This window comes from Stegodyphus dumicola, chromosome 3 (assembly GCF_044657685.1).
Source record: "Stegodyphus dumicola isolate Sdum_Otavi_A_Nest chromosome 3, ASM4465768v1".
NCBI lineage: Eukaryota > Metazoa > Arthropoda > Arachnida > Araneae > Eresidae > Stegodyphus > Stegodyphus dumicola.
Genome location: NC_140770.1, coordinates 277,828,568 through 277,845,398, shown reverse-complemented (window position 1 = coordinate 277,845,398; position 16,831 = coordinate 277,828,568). Strand labels below are relative to the sequence as shown.

General features: G+C 33.2%; 1 protein-coding gene across 2 annotated transcripts in view; it reads left to right on the top strand.

Moving 5' to 3' along the window:
• Positions 1-16,831, top strand: part of Zpr1 (zinc finger protein Zpr1) — a 55,257-nt gene that overhangs the window by 4,928 nt on the left and 33,498 nt on the right. For both annotated transcript variants that reach the window (XM_085814207.1, XM_085814208.1), the window contains exons 2-8: positions 2,809-2,970; positions 4,616-4,706; positions 4,821-4,891; positions 4,996-5,082; positions 13,968-14,008; positions 16,116-16,197; positions 16,311-16,456. In XM_085814207.1, coding sequence (XP_085670333.1) covers positions 2,809-2,970; positions 4,616-4,706; positions 4,821-4,891; positions 4,996-5,082; positions 13,968-14,008; positions 16,116-16,197; positions 16,311-16,456 — 680 coding nt within the window. The remainder of the gene's footprint in view (positions 1-2,808; positions 2,971-4,615; positions 4,707-4,820; positions 4,892-4,995; positions 5,083-13,967; positions 14,009-16,115; positions 16,198-16,310; positions 16,457-16,831) is intronic.

Below are 16,831 nucleotides of genomic sequence, written 5' to 3'. Positions count from 1 at the left end.
CAAAGTGTAATTTATTGCCTAGCAATGGATCATCTTGACATTCCAACACACTTAAAAGATCTTCACCTAGGATTTATATAACCTCAATTAATCCTTGATAAGCCAATTTATTTGTTGATTTTCTGACTAAATAAACAATGATTTGCTTCTTCCAGATTTTTACCTGGTGCAAGTTTGAACTTATATTTAGTTAACCTTTGTATGTGCTATATCCATCTGTAACTTTTGTCTATTTACTGTATATTTCCATGTGTAAGTTGAGAATTTTTGGATCTTTCTCTAAAGTTAAAGGGGTGGACTTTTATACAGGTCTGCTAATTCTTGCAAAAAATGTAGGTATTTTTCTGTTAGCCGGGCGCAAGTGATAAATTGCTAAATATCACTTTTTCATTTTTGTAGTTTATGGGGGAAAAAATCATAAATTAAATGAATTATTTGTCTTATGAAAATGAGTTGTTTTATTTTTGAAATTGCTTATAATGCTAGTTTGTTGTGTCATCACCAAAACATGATCTCAAGGTGCTGGTTAAAAGCTGGGTGATTTTTTGTAAAATTACCCAGCTTTCCCCACTGTGGAACTTGTTTTTCATTTACAGAGAAATGCTGAAGAACAACACTGTTAGAATTTTCAGCAAATGTGATCATGTGTGATTTGAAATTTGCTGTGTAAGAATTTCTCTCTCCACTCATCTTTCAGACTAAAAATAATATGGCACAGAAAATAAGACTAGTGCAGATATCACAGATTATATACTAGACAACAAATGAATGGAATAAATGTGCTAGCTTCAGATAGGGTTACCATTGTTCACACTTATTTGCATAGGGTGTTTTACTTTACAGCAAAATTGATTAGAAAATATTATACTCATTTTACCTGTTTGGCAATATTTTGACTTCAATGTGACATGATTCAACATTAAAACCCATACATATGAGTTATGTGCAAGTTTTGAATGTGGTGTAAATTTTTGAAGAAAAAAATGCATTCTCAGGTTACACACAGCTTGGCTTATAGTCAGAAATATTTAGTAAATAAAGAGCAATCTGCCCATTCATTCGTTAGAATAATTGCCATGGGTTTGGCCAGATATCTGCAAATTCATGTAGTCAGCGAGGAAGTGCATGTAGCATCACTGAATATATGATAAGACATATTTTATGAAAAGTGTTATTAATTGTGGGTTGATGAGTATAAAAGTAACTATACATAACATACATACATATTATTGCATGTATATTTTATGTTTCACCTATATATTTATTCCAAAGGACAATCAGTAAACCCGGTGACAATTACAAGGAAACAAAATATATTCTTGCCGTTTTGGACAGTCAGATAATAATCGCAGCTAATCCTCAAAGTAATCACCATAGGCATCCAGTGCCTTTTGCCAACGAGTGGCTAGCTGTGCGATGCCATCGCAGTAAAACTCAGGAGTATGCAAAGAAGTCTGTGAGGACCTTTTCAAGGTCAGCCGGTTGTTGAAGGATTTTCCACAAAGATGGTTGTCCAGGCTATGAAAAAGGTGGTAGTCTGTTGGCACAAGGTCTGGGGAGCATGGTGGATGGGGTAGTGTCTCCCAGCTCAGTCGCTGGATGGTATCCCTGGCCTCCCAAGCCACATGCAGCCTAGTATTGTCATAGAGGAGGAGTACACCCTTAGGATTGACCAAAGCTGGCTCTTTATGCATCAGTGCCTAATGCACACATTCCAACTGCTGCGAGTACAGGCTTACCATGATGGTTTGACCCACTGGCAGGAACTCATAGTGCACCACTTGACAACTAGTCCATCAGATAAAGAGCGTAATCTTGCGTGGTTGGAGAGAAGGTGTTGCAGTGTGAGGCACAGTGTCCCGTGGTGACGACCAATGTCTAGGTGTGTCATACTGGACCACTTTTCATTTCTGGTGAGTACTAAATGAAATATGGATGCATTGCGGTGCCAAGTAAGTGGTGACAAACGGGCAGTGACACACTGTTGCTTGTTTGTGTCGGACAGTGTGTGTGGTACCCACTTGCTTAGCTTGTATGCCTTTCCTATGCTGTACAAATGGAATCTAATTGTTTCATCAGATACCTGGAAGTGTGCAGCAAGCTCACCACATGTTTGGCTACTGTCACTCTCTATAACTGCTCTCAGGGCCTCATCTTTCAGCGCTTGTGGCTGACCACTGCGTGGTGCATCACTAAGAGACATATCTCCTAACCTGAACTTCTGGAACCATTGCCAGCAGTTCTTTCATTAATGGTATTATTCCCAAAGGCCTGGCAATTTGGCAACTTGATTCTGCTGCTGACAGGTCAATTATGTTTGAAGTACCATTGCAACGTGCTTTTATACTCTTCGTCAATGTCCGAACTCCCGTCCTAACCACTTCATTGGCAGGTTTGGCAAGAATTCAAAGCATTGTTATTTTAGTGATTTTGTGGCAAAATAATATATTCTTGCAGAAATTTCACCTCTCTTTCTTCTATTATGGGAAAATTATTCAAACACAAATTTTAAAATCATGTTCAAGAGAAAAAATAATCATAATTTTTCTATAGCCTTTGGAATTGGAATGTAACAATAAGAACAGGTACGAAAATATCAATGTTGGAAACAATATTTGTCATATGCATGCTTATCTGAATAGTTGTTAAGCACATGGTAACCAGAGTTTGGTGTATTCTGAAGCTTTGCTGATTTTTGCTAAGGTAGTTGCAATAATAGTACCAATTTAATCAGCCCTTGCAATTAAATTGAAAACATGTGGGATAATTTGCTGATTAGATACTAATTATATTTTATTCTCTTTATAGGGTACAACTAGGCTATTATTAACAAAAATTCCATTTTATAAGGAAGTTGTAATTATGTCATTTTCATGTAACCACTGTCATTGGGAGAATAATGAATTACAGCCAGCTGCTAAGATCCAAGAAAAAGGAGTTTCATACAAGCTGAATGTATTGTCACCTCAGGTGAGAGTTCTTTTTGTCATGTATATTGCTGTTTGTGTTATGTACAGTTGAATCTTACTATAACAAACTTCAATGGACCAAATATTTTGTCCATTTCAGTGGTTTGCTGTATCTCATTTGACAAGAAAAAATTCATCATCTCACAAAGTAGTGTAAAATGTGATTGATGAATCATACAGAATAGGCAGTTAGCACTGACACATTTTCCAAAAGAAGTTAATGGTAACTTTAATTTAAAAAACATTAAAAGTTAATTACAATTATTATTACTCTCAATTACTAAATTTCATTTTTCATCGTGTTTCTGTTTCATCATATATTAATAATTTTACACAAAAATTTGCTTAGCATAAAAGTCATGGCTCAGATCATTTCCTCCAGTTACTGTTTCTATCTAAAAATATATCCACTTGCACATTTCTTTAGAAATATGCATTTAACAAATATAAATAAACATCGGCCTTGAACAGAATGCTATCCGTCAGCTCAGTCCAAGAACTCGAATGGAATCAAAGAACCAATTCAAATTATTTAGAAGATTAATGTCTCTTTGGTTCAGTTCCTGTCACCTTTGAACACTGTAAGGTGTGTCTATTGTATGTCCTGGTTTTGCAGAAAATGAGGGTTACACTTGCTTTACATAGTCCTTTGTACTCGTATAAGTATAGGAAGTATTGTAATTTAAAAAAAAAAAAAAAAAAAAAAAAAAAAATGGGTGTCATATTTCAAAGGAAATATCCATTTTGGCTATTTTTTGCACAATGTCTATTAGTAAACACTGAATAAAGGGCCTTTTTTTTCCAGAACGGATTGTAAAAAGATTTAAAATGGATTTTTTCCATGACATCCATACACATTGTATGTGTGTATGTATAAAAACTCAAAAACAAATAGCTGTAAAATACTGAAATTTTGTATAAGGGGCTGCTATAACATTTATATGTGCACTTTCCTTTTTTATTGCAATCAGCAGCACCAAAAGTATATATATATATATATATATATATTATTATAACACACATATATATATACAGGGTGTATCAGTATAGCGATGACAAACTTTCAGGAGAGATAGAGTACACCTAGACGATGGGAAATAACATAGGAATGCATGGTCAGAAATGCTTTCCTGGTGTGGTAGTGACAACATAAAAGTCAAGAAAGAAAGGTGAGAAAACATGCTTATTATTCGAAGTAAAACAAAAACAAGGAAAAAACAACATAAAGAGACAATGATCATCATAAAAAAATATGTTTGAAATTACGAACCAGACCGTGATGCATGCTTCACATCTCTGCACGGAAGATTTGCATCATGAATGGAAGATGCATGACGAGCGGTTAGTAATTTTTCTGTTTCGAGTTCTAGAAATTCTGGGAATAAAATTTGGCAAATACAAAATTATTTCTGTCAAAAGATATCTGAAAAGGTTCCTTATACTATCTGATTTTTACACATTTCGATGTTTGCTTTAGCCATATAAAACAATATTAAGTCTATAGGAAATCGGATGGAAACAAAAAGTTCATTCATTATAAGGTTTACTCTAGCAAGATTTAATTTAATTTATTCTTATTGTGTTTTTATAATGCTGAGACTTTTCTTTTTGCTGAAATTATTCATGTTTATATTTGTTCTCTAAAGGATTTGGCCAGGATTGTTGTGAAGACAGAATGGGCTTCTGTTATGATTCCAGAGCTAGATTTCGAAATTCCATCACATTCTCAAGAAGGAAGTAAGAAAAGTGTTCTTGTTGTGGGAGGAGGGAGAGCATATATATGTATGTGCATTAACTTTCATGATTATCTTCTATGAGTGTACATTTTTTTTTTTTTTTTTTTTATTGTAGCTGTGACTACAGTTGAAGGCATTATTGAGAGAACTTACACTGGTTTGAGCCAAAAAATTCAGTACTTAAAGGTATTTTAAGATTTTTGCAAATGTTAACTAAATATAATTACATAGTTGAATTTGATATATTTTAATAGCAATAATTATGATTTTTTCTCCTTGTTTCTTTAAAGGATGAGGACTCTGAGTCTGCATCAAAAATAACTGAATTTTTGGAAAAGCTGCAGAATTTGAAATCTGGGAACACTCATTTTACTTTTGTATGGAATTTTTCGATTTCTCATGTCATATTAGAAAATGTATTGTTTTACACTCATGTTCATAAATTAAGGATAATGCAAAATCAGGCAAAGGAAGAGTTAGAAGCAAAACAAATTTGATTATTTTTAAAGCTTATTTATTAAACAAAAGGTAAAGAGCAAAAAAAGATGCTACTGTCAAAAGTTGTTAATTCGGACACCCATAATTCGGAATGATCTAAAATCCGGACCTCAAAGCTAAAAACTTTCTGCGCATGCGCCACGTTGACACATGCGCATAGACGCTTACGCGCGCGCGTAAGACCTCTTACGACTGTTGGCAGTGGTGATAAAAGCAAAGCATAATTTGCTTCCCTTAAATAAAGCTAAGACTAAACTAAATAAAATTCATGCTTTATTCCATAAATAAAATAAAAGAGCTAACACTTTACATTTAAAATCATTAGATTGAAAGCAAACTAGCATAATGCTAACTGATAATCACACAAGAGAACAAAAACAAGAACTTTCGCCGATACCGGAGTACATATATATTATACTCGGCCAACCCGCCGGTCTTGACGTCATCGGCCAATCAGCGGCAACCACGTTAGCTTACCGCCGATCGACCTCCGATCAAAATTTGCATGTAGAAAACTAAAGCCAACAAACTGCCCTCTTTTCCCCATGCAAAGACAAAAACAAAACTTTCACAGAAGTTCATACTTCAATTCTATTATACGAAAACACTCATTGTCTTTAAACACTGAAAACATCTAAACAAAACTTTCTTAAATTAACAGCAGTCACTGCTTTTCTAAATAAGTCGGCAGTATTTAATTTACTGGTGATAAATTCAAGGTCAAACACTCCATCATTTACTAGTCTTCTAACAAAGTGATATTTTACGTCTATGTGCTTAGTTCGGCGATTTTCTATTGGCGATCTAGAAAAATCAATGGCAGACTTGTTATCACAAAATAGTTTACACTCTCTTAAATTAAACTTTAAAATTTCATCTTGTAAGACATTTTTCATCCACATTAATTCCTTCGCTGCTTCAGATAAGGCGATATACTCCGCTTCCATGGTTGATAAACTTACATATTTTTGTTTAACAGTTTTCCAGATTACCGGTACTTCATCTAAATATAATATAAATCCTCCCATGGACCATGGACAGTATAAATTTAGATGTTTAATCTTCGATAAGTTTAACTTATATAATTTAGTACTATTGAGATAACCAAGCAATTTCAACAATGCTTCCCAATGCCTAATTCCAGGATTCTCCTGAAATTGTGATAAGATATTCACTGCATATGTAATATCAGTCCTTGTCCTGTTAGCTACAAAAACTAAACATCCTAACAGATTTCTAAAGGGTAATGTATGCGTTTCCGCAATTTCTGCAGTTGTAGATGGACAATCTAATTTTGTAAGAATAGTGCCCTTAGCTATGGGAAGTGAAGTTATTGGTATCTGGAAATGTTTGAATTTTTCAAAAATTTCTTCAATATATTTCTGCTGATGTATAAAAACCCCATTCTCATTCTCTAAGAATTCAATTCCAAGTAACGTTTTAGTTTTGCCTAATACTTTAAGATCAAAAACTTACTCAGCTGTGAAATTACTTTATCTATACTATATTGATCGTTACTAAAAATCACAATATCATCTACATATAACAAGAGAATTACATTTGAACCCTTATAAACACAATTACACCATTGTATTTTCTTAAAATGTAGATTTTCTAAAGTACTTTCAAATTCACAAAACCATTCACGGCCGCTTTGATGTAGACCGTAAATGGCCTTGTGTAATAAACACACTTTATTTTTCTCTTCGATAAATCCCTCTGGTTGGGTCATATATATTTTCTCATTTAGGTTTGCATATAAATATGCGTTCTTTACATCTAATTAGTCCATCCATATAAACATACCAGTATATTGAAAAATATTCTTATGATTGAAAAATTTACTACAGGACTGTAAACATCATCAAAATCTTCACCTCTTTTCTGCCTGAATCCCTGTGCTACTAAGCGTGCTTTGTATCTAACCACTTGATTCTTTTCATTTCTTTTTAGCGTATAGACCCATTTGTTTCGTATTATAGTTTTATTTTCTGGCTTTTCGACTAATTCCCAAACCTTTCTTTTCTTTATTGTGTCGATTTCTTCTTTCATTGCCTTATCCCATTCTTCGGCATTTACTGATTTTCGTGCTTCTTTAAAATTTTGTGGGATAACTATTTCTACGGAATTTGCCTCTTGAGACACAGAGCTAATCTCCTGTTCTACGAAATTAACTTTCCCCGAGTATTTGTTTTTTCCACTAAAATCGAACTTATCTTTTTCATATTTAATATTTCTTGCCTCACAATACTTTTCAATATCATTATAGGATCTAAAACGGAGGTCTGTTCCCTCTACATAATAATATATGTCTGTACGTGTTCCATCTGGCCTTTTAACTGCTTTTCTTTGCCAGTTTCTTTGAAGTTTGATACTTCTTTCGGAGTAGATTTGTCATTTGACAACTTTATTTCTTCTCTAGAAATTTCGTGTTCTTCATCTGATTCTGCTTATAGCTCAGATTCCTCTAGTCTTTTTAATTTAGGTTTTGATTTCTGTTCCAGGATGCCATTTGCTGCATACAGTTTTTCATCGAACTTTACATTACAGGTTTCTATTAATTTGCGTTCTTCTGGCAGCCATATCCTATAACCCCTAGTTTCCTTCGCATATCCTACCATGATTTCTTCTTTGCACCTCATTTCTAATTTATTCCTAATCTGTTTTGGCACGTCAACATAGGCTTTACAACCAAATACTTTAAAATAAACAACACTGGGTTTTCTATTTAGGAACATTTCATAAGGGGTTCTGTTGCTTTTATGACATACTCTGTTCCACGTATGTACGAAACAGCCAAGAGCTTCTGCCCACCATTCTTTTCCCATTTTACCATCATTAAGCATAGCTTTAACTGCGTCTAATGCCTTTCGGTTAAAACGTTCACACACACCGTTCTCTTCTGGGGTGTACGCGTTCGTGCGTTCAACACTAATTCCATTTTCGGCTAAGTACCCTTCGAATTGCCTGTTACAGAATTCCCCACCATTATCGGTGTGTATACTTATTAATTTTCTTTTCGTCAGTCTTTCCATTTGCCTATGATAATTCTTAAAGTTGTAGAAGGATTCGTTTTTATTTTTCATACAATACACTGTTACTAATCTACTATAGTCATCTACAATAGCAAGAAAATATTTACTCCCACCCTTAGATGGAACTGGTAGTGGGCCACAAACGTCTAAATAAACCAACTGCAATGGTTTATCCGATCTCTTCGGAACAGATTTAAAAGTTATTCTACTAGATTTAGCAATAATACACGATTTACACCTCTCTATTGGTTTTTCAATTTCTGGTACCTCTTTCACGCTTTGATTCTTACTAGTTTTCTTAATATAATCAAAATTTACGTGGCTAAATCTCCGATGCCATAGCATTGCATCGTCTACTTTATTTAACTTTCCAATTTCTGTACCGTAACCAGCTTCCCTTTTACCTGTTGCATATCTAAATGGTTTTACGTGATAAAGTCTGTCATATCGTTTAGCGTAGCATAATCTATCCTAATTATTAAAGTATATCCACATCTTCCCTTTTGAAATCATAAAATAAGCACCAGCCTTTTCTAACCTTGCTCCCGATAATAAATTTCTTCTTAGATTTGGATTATATAACACATTATCTAACTCAATCCAATTTATTCGATTGCCTACTTTTACTGCAAATTTGACAGTACCCTTTCCTAGTACTTTACTTTCACAATTTCCTACAGCTAAATCCATACGTATATCGTTTATTTCTTCGAAATTTGTCATTAAATTTCTATTATTACAGAAATGAGTCGTAGCTGCAGTATCTACGACCCAATTAAATTTATCTGCGTTACCTCCTTTATCTGTAGTTGTTACATAATTTTCTACTAACATTAATTATTTATCTTTAAACTGTCCATTTTTATCGTCTATTTTAAACTTCTGATTTTTACTTACATTTTCTTTACATTGAGGAATTAAGTGCCCAAATTTATGACATCTGAAACAAGGTCCTATTCTCATATTCCCCATTTTTTTCTTAGATTTAGTTTTATTTTCAACTTTATCTTTCCCTGCGTTTAAACTAATAGTATTAAACACGCTTACCTTGTCTTCTAAATCGGCGTTTACCTGGCGAAGTCGGCTTTCTTCCCTTACCAATTCTTCAGCAATTCTTTCCAGTGTAAAATCTTTGTCCTTCCACCTATATATCAACTGTACAATGCCGGAGTATTCCTGGGGTAATCTCCTTATTGCCTGAAATCCTTTAAAAAGATCTTCCAAGTTGTGACCAGCTTCAGCCAACTTCTTTGCAGTCATTCTTATCCTTGCGATGAATAATCCTATTTCTTCATTTGGCGTATATCTAATACTAAAAAATTCATCCAGTAACTGAATTATCCTTGCTCTTGTTTTGAGTTCAAATTGCTTCTGTAGAACTTCCCACGCTTCTTTACCACTTACATTCTTGTATCAGCGGCCTGAACTCAGCTTTAATTCCGTAATATAATGTAGTGAAGGCTCTGTTCTCTCTCAGTGTGAACTCCTGCTTTTCACGCCTTGTTGCACTTTTATCTAATTCTTCTTCTTTGTCTTCTATGAAGCTCCAACAATTTCTATCCAGTAACAGCATTTTCATGTCGACTTTCCATCGATCCCAGTTGTCATGGTTTAACAACTCAAAACCTTCAGGTAGTAATGACATCTTCAATTAAGTGTGAGCACGATGACTTGAACAAACTTCTAAGACAGGTCAGCTTCTTTTCGTGGATAACGGCCCTCTTCACCTACATTCCTTCAATGCTGAGTTGAACTGGATGATTGATTAGCTGTTGGCGCTGGGCCCATAACCCTGTTGGGAGTGATGATCAAGGCAAAGCATAATTTGCTTCCCTTAAATAAAGCTAAGACTAAACAAAATAAAATTCATGCTTTATTCCGTAAATAAAATAAAAGAGCTAACACTGTAGCCTTTACATTTAAAATCATTAGATTGAAAGCAAACTAGCATAATGCTAACTGATAATCACACAAGAGAACAAGAACAAGAACTTTCGCCAATACCGGCGTACATATATATTATACGCGGCCAACCTGCCGATCTTGACGTCATTGGCCAATCAGCGGCAACCACGTTAGCTTACCGTCGATCGACCTCCGATCAAAATTTGCATGTGGAAAACTAAAGCCAACAACGACTGCGCATTTGCGTGTGCGCAAGTGCAGAATACGTTTTCGCGTGCGCGTTTTATGTATAACGGATGGTATCAGCTAAAATTATCTATTTCAGTTAATGTTGATGATTGCGTTGTTCCTTAATTTTTGAATAGGATCCAGCTTATTATTTTTTGCAGACTGTAAGAGCAATACTATAAAAGTAAACTTGAACTTTCGGTTATGTCAAAGAGAATTTCCGATTCTGGAGCTCCCAAAGGATCGTACAAAACGAAAGTATGTTTCGATGTCCATCAAACAAAAAGTGGAATTGCTGCAAAAAATGGATAAAACATGAAGAATGTGACAGAGAGGTTAGTGAAAACAAAAAAATTTCGATTGACAAGTTAGTCGGTATTCTCGGCACAGCAATTAACAGGACTTGAACAGCGGAACTTTGTAACTGTACAAAAAATTATGTCTGTTTATAGAATTAAAGAGATTATCACATAAAACGAAGCAACTTAAACAACTTACATTGAAAGAAATGTTTAATAAAGTAAACAAATAAATATTAAGCTTTTTTTTTTTTTGTAAATTTTGATACCCTTTAGATCATAATTGTTCTTTATTTCATAAATTACGGTTTCATATTTTTAATTTTAGAATTTCTGCATATCATCTTACGTGATTTAAACTGATGATCTATAATTCGGAAAAATCGATAATCCGGAATCGCCGAAGTCCCGACGAGTCCGGATTAATGACTTTTGACTGTACTTTGAAGCATGCATTCAAGACTTCCCTCTGTATTTTTACAGACAAACCACTTACAAAGAGATGGTTACTCCACTGCATTGCTAGTTTTTATGATCACTTAGGCCTTTTTTCACCGTTTACTATTCTTGGAAAAATCTTATTCCAAGATACATGGATTCTTGGAATCAAGTGGGATGAATTACTACCTACTAATTTATCAACTTTATGGTATGCAGCTGTGAAAGAACTTGATGACATTTGCTCCCTTCAAATTCCTCGATGCATAGGGATTTCATCACATGTTCCTTTTGCTATTCATGTGTTTTGTGACGCATCTGAATGTGCCTATGGTTCAGTTCTGTACATTGTTACCTTTAAAGGTGACCAAACGAATGTGAATTTAGTGTGTAGTCGCAACAAACTACCTCCTATAAAGAAAGTTACCTTACCTCGTTTGGAGCTCTTGGCCGTTCTGATGGGAGCACGATTGTTGCAATATTTCTATGCTGAAACAAACATCTGTTCGTCAAATGCAACATTCTGGAGTGTTTCTCAAGTTGTCTTAGGGTGGATGCGCAGTGACCCCAACAAATGGAAAACTTTTGTTAGCAACAGAGTAACAGAAATTATTTCCTATACCTATCCTTCACAATGGAGACATTGCCCTGGCAAAGACAATCCAGCTGACAAACTTTCTCGAGATGTTTCACCATCAACGCTAAAAAACCTGGAAATTTGGTGGAACGGCCCTCCATGGTTAGTCAAATCTCTAGAATATTGGTCTCATTCTGATACTATTTCTCAAGATTACAGTCATAACTTCGAGGCAAAGAAAGAAAAAGTTCAGACCCTTCACATCGTATCTACTCAACCAATCATAAAGGCTGGAAACTACAGTTCTTACGTTCGATTGTTACGTGTAACATCTTAACATCCTGTGCTGTGACGTCTACTCACATTACCATCATCTTGGAATCGTTGCCAAAGCCTGAAGATGACATTCTGGTCAATTCCAAGTTCGTCTGATACTTCCAGTTGGGTACGCCCACATTCCAGACGGCTGATAATTCTACCACGTAAAAAATCATCCAAATGTGTCCTTTGTGTCATAACTATTCGGTTACTGCACTGAAATGCTTACAAAGCGCCTGCGAACAATTTTACTTCTTTGCCTGTATTCCTTATATATCACTCTCTTACATTCTCATCATTGTGACGTACCATCGGTGTCATCTGGTTACTTCCTGAAATTTGCATATATGATTCTTGATGATGTGTGTAGTGATTTTACAGGTGATATATTTATTTTAGAGTTTGATTTCCACGTGACTCCGAATTATCCTTAATTTATGGACATGAGTGTAGTTATTATAGTAATTTAGTGCCATATCTTAGTAAATAATAGCTAAAACAGGTTGTGCAGTTAAATCTTGTTAGTTAGCATGATCACTTCAAGCTAACTAACAAGATAGTCCGATCAGTAAGGTAGCAAGTTTTCCGCACATGAAATAATACCTCTATTCCTCTCACTTTTTATTGTCAGATGAATAGCTCCAAATTCATTGAACATTTTAATAAAACTATTCTGTAAAATATTCTTGTAAAAGAATAAATTTCTGTTTTATTAAAAAAAAAAAAGTCTGATATGGCCAACACATGACCTGCTGCCAATTCTGTATTTTAAATAGCAATGAGCTTTAACTCTTTCACATCGAAGTCGCCCGTAACGGCCGTTCATTCAGGCAACGGCAAACCGTCCCAGCGCCTCGTTTATTTTCTACCTAGTTCTTTCCCCTCCAAGTTAGTGTATGGCTCATTGGTTTCGCGAGTTGTTAAAAGACATGTCAATCATTCTTTTGAAGCAAATAAAGGAGAAATACGGAAAGCTATTAACGTTCGCAGCTGCAATCCAGCCCTAAGGTGAAACTGCACACAATGGATGAAACCGCAGAGGGAAAGGAAAACTATTCCAAGACAAATTCGTAAACACGGGCGTTTTCGATGTTTGTTGAAAACAGATTTGGTCGTCTCTTGATGTGAAAGAGTTAAGTAAAATATCACTTCTGGTTGATTATTTGTTAAAAAATGTTTAATTGTTCAAATAAATAAAAAAGTTTGCAATAAAAAATTTCAGATTTTGTTTTATTAGTACTAGTTGGCCATGTGTAAAAGTTAGCTTTTTTAAATTTATACCAACTTAAAAAAATTTCAGATTTTGTTTTATTAGTAGTAGTTGGCCATGTGTAAAAGTTAGCTTTTTTAAATTTATACCAGCTTAATCAAATGTCCCATTACTTTTGTTAATTAAAAATTGTACTTTATTGGACAGTTGGATGATATAAAATTTATTTGTTTTTTAAATAAAAAAATAAGTGTGTATAATATATTTAAAATAAAAACTTTGAAAATACTACCATAATTAAATTTTCTTCTGTGTTATTTCTATAGTTGCACAAATCTAAATTCATTCTAATCTGCACATATATCCCTGTGATCAATTAACAATGTTCATTCATCTGCAACAATATATTATGTTGATCGCAGTAAAACTGTTATCAGCTTCAATTAAAGTAATTTAACATAACGTAACTTAGCTGAATTGAATTGGTTGAAAAGGACGTTCATTCAGAAGAAATTTAGAATTGTCATTCCACTATATATCCTTTAACATAGTTATAAACTAATATGTTATGTATAGTTATAATAAATTGCTTTCTGAAATAAATTGGTGTTTTAATAAATAAATAGTATATGTTTACATCAATCTGTCCTTCCTAAACTTTGGTATTTTGATTAAAGTATAAGGCTTACCTTTTTTTAGAAATAAATCATATAGTGAATATTTTGAAAGAATAATTATTTTCCTTTTCATTCAGGTGTTGCGAGATTGTTCTGGCAACAGTTTCTTGGAAAACATGTATCCTTTAATGTAGTTACTAAGTAATATTTAAGTTTATAAGAATGCGTATTCGTGTACATGATGATAGGAAACCACAATGAGTGTAGATAAATGTGATCTGTGAAGTTAAACTGGTTGTCTTATTGTGTTTGCCTTGAATGCTCACTGTCTGTGATTATGAAATTTTATTTTCTAGTAAGTTACATAGATTCCCTTCAATTTTTATATGTTATATTTAGATAACATGTCAGAATTTCAATAGGGGGTCATTCCTGAATAAGAAATCCTAATGTCTCAGAAATTTTAGCAGCCCTGATTTATAATTATATTCGAGTTAACATATTTATTTTAAAATGAGAATATAGCCTTTAACAATTTCTTTTTAATTATGGAAATTAATGTAATTCCTTTGAAATATCTTATAGAATCACCTTGAATCTTCAAGTTAGAACTAATATAATGTTAAAAATATTAAGAAAATTATAACGGGCAACTAATGACATATAAAGTAATTAAAATTAGGCAAAAAGGCAGTTGTGTTACACATTCATAAAATTTTGGAAGAACAGGCCGATTAGTACAACTTTTCTGTTTTGTCACATGATATAAAACATTTGTCCAAAACAAATGGATCTGTAATAGTAGCTTTTGTTTGGTAACAGATTTTGAATAAAATATTAATGATTTTGAGGGGGATTAGACTCAGTTCCCTGTTCTACAGAAGTAAAAAAAAAAAAAAAAATTCTGTAACTCTTCTAATATTAAGATATAGTAGATTAGTTATACCTGAATTACAGAATACAGTGAACTCCTAAGAAACTTTTGCTAATTACTTATTTTTTTAATCAGGTTTCCTGATTTTTGTGTGTCGATCACCTCAAAAAGTAGCCCATAAAATTAATGCCACTTTCTTCGCTGATTTACAAACTTACACATTCTCTCTTTTTTTTTTTTTTTTTTTTTTGAACTTGTGTTCTCTTTTTATTTTTACTGTTTATTTTTATTAATTCTAAATGGAGAGGGCGAGGGAGATGAAAAAATTTGGAATAAATTTAATACTAGAATTTTCAAATCATTTGGCTGGGAATTTTCAAGTTGATAATGAAAAGGAACCAGAAATTTGCTGCTGCTTTGAATTGAAAATTGAAAAGACGATTAGTAGCCGTTGCTGAAATTATTTCAAAGTTGCTTTCTGCTTAAAAATGATTGGATCAACATTTTATCTTGTAGTGTAAAAAATATTCTGCTTGTGTATTCAAGGTTTTTCATTCTCACCTAAAACTTCTAAAGTGTGTATTGTTGTCTTTTTATTTGGTAGGTTTTAATTTATTAACTATGTTAAATATAAAGAAGAGAATTTCTTTTTCTGTGAATGAAAAGAAATAAGTTTTAAAACAAGCGAATGCTCACATTTTGACTAAGCCTGAAATTGCAGAAAAAGATTTGATTAGTTCTGCAGATTACCTGTGGAATTTTATAGTTATGAAACAAATAAAAATTAAAGTTTTTTTTTTTTTTTTTCCAATCTATAACAAATAAAAGGTAGGTGCAAATTGCATTTTTAATGCTATGATCTTACACAAGGCTGTAGAATGGAGAGCCAAATGTATTTAAAAAAAAAAAAAAAAAAAATGGCAGAAAATTTAGTCATCTTCGGGTTCTTGATTTTTGGTTATGCAAAAATACGTTTTTGATTAATGGACTACTTCCATAACTTATGCAGTGAAGGACAATATGATAAGCAGATTTGTTATATTCATTGAACACAAATAGATAACAGTGAACATTAGATTATTTTGGATAATTTGTGTTAGTGTAAAATGAAAGATGAGTAATAGCCTGTGAAGTGTATAGTTTGCACTGATGTCAAAGCTATTAAAGTAAATATTCGTGTGGTATCAAAAAGAACTTTTAACAGAAAAGATGATGCTGTGGTAACATATGGGGGATAAACTTTAATTTCTTTTTACTTATAATTTAAATAATCATGTTAAATCTATTGAACATTTGATTTGCTGTTGATAATTTGACATGGTTATGCATACTGTGTTTGTGTGGCATTTCTTTTGAGTGTTCAAAAAAATTATTTTTATCATTTTGATTGTTTTCCTTAATTTGAATAAAGTTGTGCACCACTGCCAGATCCTCAATTAGAAGTATCACAGTTTGAAAGATCTCGAGAAGAAAATTTGATGCTTGGGTTATATGTAAGTACACCATTGGCTTTAAAATAATTTTATCTTTAAAGCTAACTAATTCATTTGAATTTACAATAGCTATATTTTATATCTTGGCAGTGCAACATTTTTTGTTATGATAGGCACTTAATGCTGACACTAAGGAAAACAAAACTGAATCACATACACAAGCGTATGAGGAAAGTAATCTTAAGGATGAAGTTTTGGGCCTTCCTACGAACTGTTATTCTTGCAATGCCCCATGTGTGACAAACATGAAATTAACTCATATCCTTTTTTAATATGCAAGTGTATTAGTGTTCATTTTGTAATTTCAGTCACTGTGTTATTGTTCGATGTATTATTCTGCTGTTATAACAGTACATTTGAAACAAATTATGTTACATTGGTAGTAGTAAAATATGCTTCAGATATAGAGTGCCTACCATGCTAAGGACATAGAGTAAAAATTCTGCAATTTTTTATGTTTATCAACTCTTTATCTTTACTGTTACTTCTACTTTTTCAGCTCCCACTAGGATGCAAATTAATTAACATGTGTTATATAAGAACAGAGTTCTTGAAGTGAGCTTTTGGTAACAATGCTGACTTCATGCTAAATCTTCTTCAGTTAAGAGTTAAATTGTCTTCAGCAAGCCACTGA